At 39.0% G+C, this 13,637-nt stretch overlaps 1 protein-coding gene across 8 annotated transcripts in view; it reads left to right on the forward strand.

Moving 5' to 3' along the window:
* Positions 1-13,637, forward strand: part of diaph2 (diaphanous-related formin 2) — a 427,538-nt gene that overhangs the window by 254,880 nt on the left and 159,021 nt on the right. For all 8 annotated transcript variants that reach the window (XM_051860865.1, XM_051860870.1, XM_051860871.1 and 5 more), the window contains 2 exons: positions 1,729-1,830; positions 6,820-7,059. In XM_051860865.1, coding sequence (XP_051716825.1) covers positions 1,729-1,830; positions 6,820-7,059 — 342 coding nt within the window. The remainder of the gene's footprint in view (positions 1-1,728; positions 1,831-6,819; positions 7,060-13,637) is intronic.

A 13,637-nucleotide genomic window follows, 5' to 3' on the forward strand; every position in this document is an offset into this window, starting at 1 on the left:
CAGACGAGAGAAAGGCCATATTACCGTAATCCCTCCCCCTAACGTGGCTGATCTTTGCTGCTCGATTGCAGGCTTTTTCTGAAACATCTCAAAGCATCTCAGCACATTTATTTAATTTAACATCTGAGATGATGGAGTCAACCGTCAGTTTTATCTCATTGTTTAGACAATTATAGGCTTCTGACACATTTTTATTTTAGTCTAGGTTTGCTTTGAACCAGGGAAAGTGGATGTGTTAGGCATCCTTATTTTTTTATATATATATATTTTTTTTTTCCTTATGCATATATTCATCTATTCCAGAAAGAACAAAGCTAATGATTATCTCATCAAAAGCAAGCACGTCTTGCATAAGGAAAAAAATAAAAATAAAAATCTCGACATTCTGTTTACTATTGAGAATAGAACCACACTCATTGGAATTTAAAGGCCTAGTTTATAGTAATATCACATTTTTCTTCCTCTTACTCACTTTCTGAACATTCCTTTGTACGTGAGAGATTATTATCCATTATTTATTTGAGTAAATTTCATCAAAATCTCTCAGCACTAGAAATACTCCATTTTGTTCAAGATCCAGATGTCAGTGCATTGGCTTTGTGTTGCGTCAGACCTATTATTGTCAGCAGGACATTTGAAGTAATTTCAGAGAGAGACCACGTAAAAGCATTTAACTGGGTTTAGGACATGCTTCCAACAGGGAGGACAAGAAAGGCAGTTATTGTTAATTTTTCAGTTGTGTACTTACAGTATATTAAAGATATGATGCACATGCCAGCCCTCCCATCAGCTGGAGCTTGTAATATGTTGGTAACCCAGCAGGACTGGCTATGTGTGCTTAGGTCAACCAAATTAGAAAGGGCACCTCTTTTTTTTTTTTTTTTTTTGTCTTCTTTTTTTTTTTTTTTTACTCAGCTGACCTTTATGAGCACAATTAGCATTTAGAGAAAATGAAGGTTCTCTCACTCGCCCACATCACCTACAGCTTGCTTCTACTCTTAGAGGTAATTGCAAAGTTGGACAAGCAGTATGAAACTATTTTTGGGAAAAGGAAGGCAATAGAGTAAAGTGGCGTGCGCGCGCGCGTGTGTGTGTGTGTGGGTGTGTGTGTGTGTGTGTGTGTGTGGGTGTCAAACATCAAATATGCCCTCCGTCTCGAATTGTCGAAAAGAAAAGAAAGCCATAAACATCAGGGACATTTCAGTGACATATTAAATGATGTGGGGGTGGTATTTATCCCCTTATTTCTCAGTCACCTTGAATGTCATTTGCTCAGCACTGTAAAACTTTGACCTCGGCTGAGTTTCAAGAGTAATGTGGGACGGATTTTCTTTGGAGAGTACTGGCTCTATCTACCAACATGTTAAAAAGCTGACGAAAACAAAACTGGAGTCAAGGTCAACATGAATATTTCTTCTTGAATTGAGCTTCTATAGATTTTTAAAGCCCAATCAGGCTTTTCAGCTTTATTCACTCTCTCTGCAGTCTGAGATTGGCAGTGTGCAATAATAGGGAAAGATGTGAACATTAGGGAGTCTCTGTGTGAATCGCAAGTGTATTTCAGACCACCAGCATAAGGCACAATATCATATAAAGCTGTGGCCTCATTTAAATCATATTCCACTGTCTACCATCACTCACATCCCTGCGATTAGTTCACCAAATGAGCTGGCAGCAGGTGTTTTCTCCTGTGGCACTCATGGGTGTGTTTGTACATTTCCTTTGCAGAACCTGATCAAAAACCTTCCTGAGCAGAAGGAGCTGAGCAGTCTGGCCGAGTTGAAGAATGAATACGAGGAGCTTTGTGAATCAGAACAGTTTGGAATTGTGGTAAGTACTGAGACCAAATTCTTATTTCACGATATGAGAAATTGTATTTCACGATATATATATATATATATATATATATATATTATAATCACAGTATAGTTATTTTGTGTTATTTTATCTCAATACTGTTATTAAAAATAAGAAAAAAAGAAGCAAATTACAAACAATGGGACAAATACAATATAACAAATATATGAATTAAATTAAAGGATTAGTTCACTTTCAAATGAAGATTACCCCAAGCTTTACTTACCGTCAAGCCATCCTAGGTGTATATGACTTTCTTCTTACTGATGAACACAATCAGAATTATATTAATAAATATCCTGATACAGCCGAGCTTTATAATGGCAGAGAGTGGGATCAATGAATATGAGCTGAAGAAAGAGTCTCCATCCAGATCCATCCATCGTAAACGTACTCCACGCGGCTCCGGGGGGTTAATAAAGGCCTTCTGAAGCGAAGCGATGCGTTTGTGTAAAAAAAAAAAAAAATCCTCATTTAACAAGTTATGAAGTAAAATATCTAGCTTCCAGTGGCGCCAGTTATGTTAAGCTGAATACAGACGGCAGTCTGGTGGAAGCTAGATATTTTACTTCATAACTTGTTAAATATGGATTTTTTTTTTTTTTTTACACAAACGCATTGCTTCGGGTCAGATGGCCTTTATTAACCCCCTGGAGCCGTGTGGAGTAGCTCACTGCCATTATAAAGCTCAGATGCGTCAGGATATATATTAATATATCTCTGATTGTGTTCATCAGAAAGAAGAACGTCATATACACCTAGAATGGCTTGAGGGTGAGTAAAGCTTGGGGTCATTTTCATTTGAAAGTGAACTAATCCTTTAAGTTTTTCAGGTGCAATATGTTTATTTAACATGTAGTTAGAATTAGTTTGTTTTTGTTTTGTTTTTTATTTGTTTTTGTTTTTTTTTCTCTTTTGTTTGATTCACATTAATGACACAGAGCAGCAGGTATATTAGGCTGCTGTCACTTTAAGACCAAATGCAAGGACCCATTATACTGATACACATTTGGTTTACACCCAACTGTTTACTTTCACTTGAGGCATGACCGGCTGTGTTTACATGAATACTTGAGTACATGCTGAGAGACATGGTTTTCTGTGCACGCGCTTACGCTGTGTGTCAGTCAGCACATGCACCGCATTGTTATTTTGTTTTTGTTTTGTTTTGTTTTCCACTGCTTATTTTGCTTACTAAATTACCACTTTTTAACATCGTGTACATCCCAAATCCGCGATTACCTTCTGAGAGAGGCAGCTTTCTGTGCACGCACTTTGGCAGTGTGTCAGTCAGTACGAGCACCGCACCACACAGAGCGCCTTTTCAGGATATATTGCACTTATAACTCTTTTTAACATCAAGCACATCCCGCTCTTTGTATTCCTTTTATATGTTATGTCTTTACATACCGCGATATACACGATATGGCAAAATCTCTAACGATAAACATTTTATTCTGTGGTAACAGTATATACAGTATATATGTCGTCATAACGCCCTACCCTAGTGTGTAGTTAAAAATAAACATTCACAGCAGAGCTGTCATGTAATATATTGTTATTCCAGTTTTAAGGTGAAATCAATTTATAAGCAAACTCTTTGTTTCGGGGAAGCAATGCGGTGAGTGTTATTTTGGAACCATAATCAAGTCAATTTTTAGCTTGACTTTTGTTCTCCCCAAAAAGACAGAAATACTGTTAGAGTGATATTTATGTGGAACAAATACTGTTCTGGATCATTAGAGGAACAGCTTGAAATTGGAACACAAAATGATACAAAATGCAATTAGAAAAACACCCAAATTTATATAACAGAATTGAAAAAAAAACAAAAAAACACACACTAACAATAATTCATTTTATATCCAATCCATTACAAAAATAACACATTTCTGGTTTTCCTGAGTGTCGACTCAGCCAATCAGCGTGTCCTTTCAGTGACTGCTGGTTTCAAGTAACTATGCACCCAATGAACTGAAGTGCATATGTAGTGCATGTTTGTGTAGGCATCTATGGTATTACAACTGTATCATCTACTGCAACCATTCCACACCATTGCTGATCTTTTGTTTTCAATGGCCAATCAATAGATGAATATGGATGACACTATGAACAACCATGTGTTTTGAACAATTTTGTAACTTAGCAACTTAAGTAATTTGGTTCCTAAATGTCCGAATATTTCATTATTGGTCAATGTTTGAGTCTGGAGTGCAGCCTTTTACAGAGACAAGGTGCAGGTGCCAGACCCAGAGCTTGGAATCATTCCGTACATTTTTCAATTGGAGAAATAACAACATCAGAAGCCAAACAAAACTGTGGTACAAATTTTGATCGCTACAATTATAATCAACAGCCAAACACTGGACCTGGCACCAGCACCAATAATTTGGTGAAAATGGGGGTGTCTCACACTAAAAAGCATTCCAGCTGCCTATCGATTTTATCCGTCTCATTTTCTTAGACCTTTCTTCCCTTCTATTTCACTCTCTGTCTCTCTCTCTCTTTTGGCTCCGGTTCACTATTTCTCCTCTACTTTCGTCACACTCCAGTGCATACCCCTTCACACATCTCTGTTCCACTTTCGCCTATTTCTTTCCTTCAGTGTCTCTCTGATACTAAAATCACCCTCCTTTCCATTTCTGTTGTTGTTCACACCAATAGCTCTCTACTTCCGTGTGAAGGATTTTGAGCTGAAAAGCGGAATGGGGGACAGCGGGAAATTAGGCATAGACGGAGAGGGAGTACACAGGAGAAAGAAGACTGCCTTCAGGCTCCATGCAGGATCAGCGCTATTCAATATATAAAGAGACTGTGTAATGTATAATTAAAAGGCCAAGAATATAAAGGGCATTTTTTATGACAAGTCAAATCTGGTAGCCTGGTTGTGACTGACAGAAGCTATGATTTTGATGAATAATAAAGAGTGAGGCAGAGCTTTATTTTACTACAGAGCATGATTAGGCCCCGAGTTCTTAAACTGGAAAGACTTTTAGACTTCCTTCCTATATTGACCAAATCCCATTAGCATTGGCCTTTGTCTTGACATTGTCTCAAATATTTAAGCTTCTCTCTACATCAGTTAGTTCTGTGCAGTGCACAGGCCTTCACTTGATGAGATTTGCACCTGGACTAAAGGAATAGTTCACCCAAAAGTGAACAATTCTGTCATCATTTAATCACCCTGTCGTTCCAAACCCCTATGGCTTTCTTTCTTCTATTTTCATCAAAGACACAAAAAGAGAAAAAATATGTTTGTTCACTTGTTTATGTTCAATTAAAATAGGTTTTTACCTACTTTGCTTGCCAATTCCAGTATATAACAGCTTAATCAATGGATTGTAAGTCTTGCAACTTTGTTCAGTTACTGTGAGTTTAGCAAAGGTGCTATATAAATAAAACAGTAATCAAAAGTGGCTAGCATAAACTTTATCATTGTCATGACAACTGGTAACCATTTTTTTTTTCTTTTTCTTTTTTTTTCTTTCTTTTTGTATTGAGAATAAATGTAATAAAATAAAACTAATAAATTAACATTTTTTGCATTTAGCCAAGTTCATGTATTTGGAGCTGATGCAGCCTCTTATTTTCTTTCTTTGTATAGACAAGAGCGTTCCGCCTAACATCTCGTTTGGAATAACACGAGGGTGAACAAATGATGACAGAATTTTCATTTTTGGGTGAACGATTCCTTTAAGCTCTCCAAATCATTTTTCTTTTACATAGCAAGTCTTCCTTACAGTTGCAGTTAGATCCTGTCATTAACAGATCTTTTCTAGGTTGACTCATATGCATTCCTTCACTGATATTATGGTGTGTCTGAAAAACCTGCCTTTGACAGCAGATTCACATAGGAATCAATTCAGTGCTGGGTAACAGAAAAGGCTTTTCGCTCTCGATCTGTGTTGTGTCTTTCACTACCTGTGTCTTTGGAGGGCGTAATGAAGCACGTTGTGACAGTCTCCTCCTGTGACTGCGCTCAAGGCGGGTAATATACAGGCAGCCTGTGGAAGCACCTCATCAACACCACCTTGCACAGTTCCTTGGGGAAATAAGTCACTCTCAGCTCGTCTCCCTCCAGAGCTGTCACCAACTCACCCTCTTTTATTGTGATTTCCTCTTATACAGAGAAATCAAATCTGGATGTGCAGGGAGGAGGTGGGGTGGGGCGGTGCATGGGGGCGTGAGGCCGATTCTGGGTTTTTTGAACGACAACTTGCTCATAAAGATGAATAAATGCGAGCGGTAATGGTACATCCTGACTGCATCTCTGGGCTGCCTGCAAGCATCAGATTATGCAGAAATCTGGAGCGAGAGTGTCTGAGGTCGCCCTCCTCAACAAGCTGCTCCTGTAGGATCCATGTTGTTGTTTTTGTCTCCTCGTTTCTTCCTCTCCTCCTCCTCCTCCTTGCTGCCTTTAAACTGAAATGTCATCTCACTCCAGCACCAAAAACAGTTACATTGTTGCTGTTATTATGGTTAAATGTAATTATAGGTGAACGGCAGAATCTGACATTTATTCGTACAAGATTTGTTGCAAAATTTCTGTTTACAGCGTTAACACAATTGTACGAGTAACTGCTTAATTTATTTATGGTCTCTCTTTTTTTCTTTTTTTTTTTTTTTTCTTTCTTTTTCTTTGCCACTGTGCCGTGGCTCAGATATATTTAACCTTCTTTCTGGTTTTATTGTGAATGATTCATCAAGTGTGCTGCATTTTAAGGGAAAAAAAAAAGAAAAAGATGTTTAGTGATCTTTACTCTAAATGCAGTAATTTGCTGCTCCTTTTCCGCTTTAGGCTGTTCAGTCTATTGGAAAATGCTAATCAATATCTAAATAGCTGTTTAGCCATAAAACGGATAGATTTCATTCTCAAATATTTCATATTCCAGATGTAATACTTGTGTATGTGTTGTGACAACTGAGGGTGTGTAAGTTTAAGTTGTTCTTTCTCCATTTCAGATGAGCTCAGTCAAGATGCTGCGTCCTCGACTGAACGGGATCCTGTTCAAGCTGACGTTTGAGGAGCAGGTGAACAACATCCGGCCGGATATCATGAATGTGACATTCGCTTGCGAGGAGGTGAAGAAGAGCGAAGGTTTCAGCATGCTCTTGGAGATGGTGCTACTGGTCGGGAATTACATGAACTCTGGCTCCAGAAATGCTCAGACATTCGGCTTCAACATCAGCTTCCTCTGCAAGGTACCAAACCAAACTGAATCCCTTTGATCTGTTTCTGAAACTACACCATATGTGCTTAAATTACAATCACAAAATCTCATGCGTTCTTTAGCGATATTGTGTCCTTGTGTTCTCGTGCTACGTCATTATCAATGGTCAAAGTCCAGTTTGCATTCCAGTTCAAGTTTCCGCGAGATGTTCACGCAGAACGACTCGTATAAGCGGTTCAGAGTCACATATAACATATTGAGAGACAATAACTTTATTTATGATGCATTTTCAGCTTTACAACTTTGCAGACTGTTTACATTTATGTACAGCTACATTACACATTGCATGAAAGGTAATTTTCAAAAATCCATAAAAGGGGCACTTTTATACTTAGAAGTACAGAGGACGCATGAAAGTTCCCGGATGTGTTTGTGATATCGAGGATGCATCGAGGGCAGACCGTTACAAATCAAATCAAACCGTTAAAAAAATCCCACAAGTCATCACGAGCGGACGATGTACGATAGCTTAAAAAATCGCGTTCTCACTTAAGACATTCACACAAATATGTGACGGCTCGTGCAAGTAAACATTTGTCATTTTGTTTGGCATAATTTTGATACCTGGAGAAAGCCTGCTGTATTTTTAATTGGCATATTTAAAAGAATCTTAACGTTGACAAAGTGTAACATTAAATATACATATTCATTTACACAAATACTCATGTAAAACAAAAAGATAATAAAAACAATAATGTAATTAAATATTTTAATAGGTTGTGGGATTTGAACCTTCAACCTTCCGGATTCCAGTCCAGAGCTATTGAGCAAGACATGTGCATACTTAACCTCAATGAAAACATGTGCTAAATAACAAGGAGAAAAATAGTAACATGTTTAAGTAGTAGCTGTTTTTACCTGAAGCTGAAATTGTCATGAAATGCCTGTTAGGTGCAATAGCTGTCTTGGGTTTAGTGATTGTTGTTATAGACAAACTTGACAATTCTACACCAAATGACAGTGTGCTATTCTTTAGAATATCATCTAGTCTAATACTGTGAGTTTGTGTTTCAGAGGTTATTTAAAGAGCTGGCAGGTAGGCCTCCCTACTGAGATTGTTGTAACTGTTACCAGAATGTGTATGAAAGCTGTAACTGCTCTTGTTGTGTATGTAAGATGGACATCTGGCTGTGTGTTTTACAAGCTGATTTGGATAGCAAAGCCATTTGGTCCCGCTATGAAAGACAGCCACCCCCCTGCCGGTGTTCCCAGGCAGCCAGAACTACACCGTCACTCTTAGTTACATCTCTTTGCTGGCCTTGTCATCTATTCAGAGGTGTCCCAGATGCTGCTGGGACACAGGTGTCCCAACCACGGGGGATTAAGCTGGAGCCAGTTGTGGCATAGCTGAATGGTTGTTCTCACTTTTCCCTATTTTCAATAATTTACTTTTGAGCACCAATAAATTGTTTTCCTGAAGGCCACTGAATTACAGTTTAACACTAGTAATTTTTCAAAAAACCTTCACCAATTTCATTTAACAGTTTTATAGTCTGAGCTTTAATCAACATTCACTTTTACGCCACTCTCTAAAACACCCCAGTACCACCACACTCTTGTGCTCATAAACATCAAAGCCCTTAATGACCATCTTGCTTTCTTTTAAAGTGTGCATGCATGTTAAATAGGTATTTGATTAAAAATGAAGATGAAGTTTACGTTGTCGAAAACCATGCACACACACATTTCATAAGGAAGTCCTTCACCTCTTTCTGTCAGCTCCTCTGATTTTTTTTATGTTCATCACTGCACTTATGCACTCAATTTGTTCCAGTGTATGTCTGGTTCTTGGTTAGCATTTGAATGGGCTCAATGCCAAACCAGGTGGAGTTTTCTCATCAAGATGTTTTAAGTATGGGGGTTTGGAGGTGACATGGACATTAGTTTATTTTTTATTCTTTTATTTATTTTTTTTCGCCATGTTTGTGTTGGATGGTGTTATGGCCCAGAGGGAGGACACCCCTGATGGGTGACCTTACCCTGAGCATGGGCAGTTGAGCGAGAGAGAATCCAGTGGTCATCCGAGCTCGTCGCTCTGCTGTATTTTCTCTGACCTCGTCGTGAATCCTGTCCTTGGGTCTCACAGTAGCGGACTAACACACTGTCATCTGACCTCTCTATAGCTCTCAATGGCTGTTCTCTGACTCTGTGTTGCACCATAAAGAAGTTTTTAACACTGTATCAGTGTCTTCCTTCCTTCCTTCCTTCCTTCCTTCCTTTTTTTTTTCTTCCCTTACCCCTTATTTTTATTTCTATATTTTATGGCTCGTTTCCACCGAGCAAGACGGTTCAGTACAGTACGATTTGGGATGGTAAACCCTGATCTGGCTTGCATTTCCATTGCCAACAGTACCCTTACTTGATAGGCGTGGTGTGTGCCGGAAAGTGATTGACATAATTATCGCGTGAAGAAGAAAGTGACAGTAAACAACAATGGAGGACATACAGTAGCTTTGTTTGAGCAAAGGATAAAGGCTGCAAGGAAGAACAGCCGAAAAATAGACAATGTTGCAATGGTATTGTGTTGTCATTCCACTTGTAGCACGCGCAAGTGACGATTGTCTGTCAACCAATGTTCTGTAGTGAGTGTAGCTCCACCCTTTTGGTACCAGTACTATTGGTACTATTGTGCTAGGTACCCCAACGGAAGGGTCCCAAAAAAAGTGGTACGGTACGGTTCGGAATTAGGGTACCATTCACAACTGACAATGGAAACTGCGAAAATTGGTACCATACCGCTTGGTGGAAACGAGCCAGAAGTGGTCTAATGATTCAGTATTTCAGCATTCCTTCCTCCCTAAAGTCTTTTATTTGAGCTGTCAAATATTGCATTCATATTGGTTAATATCGGTCAGACTCAGATTTACAGAACATTAGTGAAGTGCCTGCAGTGCGGACAGCTTTTCGCTTGACCACTGATTGGGCAGTTATTGATGGACAAAGGGAAATGCCCACATTCTCAATCAGTTCAGTCAAGTAAATGGCCCCCTACATGGCAGACCTCAGTTTGCTAACGAGCTCATCAGGGAGGGCCAGTCATGGGCTGACCCGTGATCCGTGACTCTCTCAGTCACTCTTGGTACCAGCTGTAGATCTTATTTGCATATTCCAAAAGCTTTTTTACAGGTTAGCATTGCTGTGAGCTCAGAACTGGCTTGAAAGAAAAAAAAAATGTTGCTGTGTTTAAGTCCTTCTGCTTTTCTTTAAACATTTGGTGTTATAAAAGAAACAGCCAACCATAGTCACCACCACCAGTGAGATTAGCAGTTAGTGGTGTGACAAACAGTGTTATGTCAATTTTCAGGCAGTGGTAAACAGAGTCAACAGTGATACCTGCAGTTCTAAACACAGAAGTCACTCCATTTAGACATGTATAAAATATATTCAGTGCCAGTGTGGTTAAAATGTGTAGACTGTGCTATACCTAAACCCATTGTTTTGTAAAGCAGAGTTAACTTTATTGGACATTCCAATAAATGTCATACATTTTTACATAGTTAAAAAAAAATTAGGATTTGTTTTTAGTTAATTCTAGGCCACAACCACTGCAAATATTAAGGGGGACCTTGCCTTCATGGTCAAGTTAAATGGCCTTTTTTAAATTACACCTCTTAAACATTTGGTCCAACTGAATCCTGAATATGTGGTTGAATGCACTTTTTTGGGTCTGTATATCAAATGAAAATTTGAACAGAGCCTGAGCCATGTCTGTTTTTTGGGGGGAGCATGGATGAAGCGTGTTTTCATCTATGGAGATCCAATACCTTTGACCATCATCTCTCAGAGACACACAAGGTATCTCGGCTCTTTTAAGCTTCAGTTAACTTTAATCTTACAGAAGTATGTGTGAGTGTAGAAAATAACCTTCTGTTGTGGATTCTTGACTCCTTGTCATATACTTTTCAAAAAAGTAACTTCTGTAGCGAACATTTGACATATTTCAGGAAAGGCAGACTCAGAGGAATGCACACAAAGATTATGGCAACTTCAAATGAAATCAACCATGTGGGAAAAGGCTTACTCCACAGCAAAGCCCCTTTCAAAGCTACAAGCATGAAAAGGTGTTAAATTACAGATAATAGTCATTAAATCTGGATTTGCTCTCTGCTTTTGGGGTTGTTTAAGCATGATACTTTCCAGTAGAGATGTCAGAAGAGTTTATGAAGAGTGAACCTTTATTTTGGCTTTTTAAAACGATGTTTTCCAATGTTTTCCACTTTGTTAAACAGATCGGATGTATTCAGCTGGCACCACTTCGTAATTTCAGTGTTTATGTTGGCAACATGTAGATTGAACAGAAGAAAGTGAAATATACTAGGTTGAGAATTCTCCCTCATATATGTTCACAGTATCTCTTCGTCATTTCTCAGCTTGTTAGAGATTCTCCCAGCGCCGGATGTCTTTCTCACAGATGGCATGGATAGTGAGCTCACGGACAAATGAACTCCCTGAGCTACCTCACTCCCCACCCCAAAACTGCCAGAGGTGTAGCCTGAGGCTCTCTGATTTTCACTTGTCATTCTTACTAAGCAAACTTGCCTCATGGCAGGCTCTGAGCTTTTAGATTAGTCTATTGGCTACCGTTCCAGTCCAGGCTGTCTGCCATTGGTAGGTAAAATACGCCAGTCGCCATCAGCGTCTCGGTATCTCTTTCTTCTGCCATGCCCCTCAGCTGCTGTGTGCTGGAGTGTGACTTTCCCATAGTTTCTTGGACTAAAAAAAACAAAAAAAAACAAAAAAAACCACACAAATTACTGCTGTGAAGATCTATGCACAATCAATGCCTGTAAACTGAAGGTCCTTTGGCAAAATGTGTAATTGAGCAATCAGAGATGACAGTCCTTTAGGTGGTCTGAGATTTCTTGGTCCCCGTTGTCTCTCATGTCTGTTATTAGCTAATTGTTCTTGAGGATTTATATCTTTCGGATGTCTCGATGGAGGTTGATTGTTATTCTCTGGAACTCCTCAACATACTTGAACGAATATTAAAACGGGGCGGATTGGGTGCATTCAAGTATACAAACTAGACAGGCCATCTTTCTCTATTTCTCTATAATTTCCCCTCTTTATATCTTTATGAATACAGTTTTAAATGACTGAGCACCTTCAGACACACAGACATTGTACCTCTATAGAAAAAGAAACAATTTCGCACATTAACTTTGACGATATCCTCATAAAGAGATTCTTATGAAATGTTGGCTGAATACAAATTATAGTATCGGTACAGAAAAAAAAAAAAAAAAAAAAAAACTTTGTATTATCACAGTGAGGAAACATTTCAGTTAGGAATGTATAGTTTTAGTACAATGATTTTTTTGAATGCTATGACTCACCATGCTTATCCTGACAACAGTGTGGGCTGTGCTTGTAAATGACATTTTCAAATCGGTCGCCTAGGCTTTCTTATTGGCAGCCTAATTCCAGGCTCATGACAGCAATGGATGGCCAAGAGGTCTCGCAACAAACCTTGCTGGCAGCATGTGATGAGGGACACCTGATGCTTGTTGTGCATCATCGCTTCTGCCATAATCCAGCACCATATCTCTGCTTTACTGAAACTGATCTTCCCCGTGCACAAGGTCCAGAGCCAGGCTGCCACAATACAGTGACTGCCTGGATCTTCCACTCTTGATTTGGCTCATTCGGGTTTACGGAAGTCATCAGCAGCCCTGCACAGGACTTGCTCAAGAAAGATTTGTCACTTTGTTTTTAGACCACAAAATCAACAATGTCACCAAAGAAGTGTGTTTTTGGTTGTGAGGGAAAGGTAACCTTGCTTCCCAAAGAACCCAGTGTTCAGTGGAGCTGAGAGATTTGTGCTCACACATTACATTGATGCGCTCTCGATATTTGTTATTAAAATAACCATAGAAACTGATAGTTGCAATCACTTTTTTTATTGGTTAAAATGAATGGAGAATCTCGTGTTTTTCCATGGCTGCTCGAGCCCTCAGGATCGGCGCTTATGGTTTTATAAACAAGGCCCAGTTCTACGCTGGACTTACAGATCATTTGAAACTGAAAGATGAAGCGGTCACAGCGATAATGATCCCAGTCATGAGTCGGAACCGCAGGTGGTGAGTAAAACGGCATTAAATGTCTGTTTTATTGGCAGTAGGCGCCTAAGTGCATATAATGTAAACAACACGAACGTAGTGAATTCATAAATTCATTATTCATTATTCACTATACGCTATATTCATTATAGAGATTCAAAAGTTATACAGGGATAATGCGAGGGTGTGTTGTGTGTGTTTAAATACAGTTTAGCTGACCATTGATAGCTTGCGGAAGATCACTATGCAAAAGCTGCGCGTGCTCGTCACTCTTTAGCTCCGCTCACACAACACGCCTCCAGGCACTCGGCTGTTTTCGGAAAGACTCGGTACAGCGTATGTATCTTTTATAAATATGATAAAACTAAAGACTTTTCGGCGACATGAAGGATGCTATACTACTCTATAGGTACTCAAGATTAACATGAGATTTACAAAAACTGTGTGTGATACCACCCCTTTAATGTTAGTTCCCCTTTTTTTCTAAGTT

Source organism: Ctenopharyngodon idella, chromosome 14 (assembly GCF_019924925.1).
Source record: "Ctenopharyngodon idella isolate HZGC_01 chromosome 14, HZGC01, whole genome shotgun sequence".
Classification (NCBI taxonomy): Eukaryota; Metazoa; Chordata; class Actinopteri; order Cypriniformes; family Xenocyprididae; genus Ctenopharyngodon; species Ctenopharyngodon idella.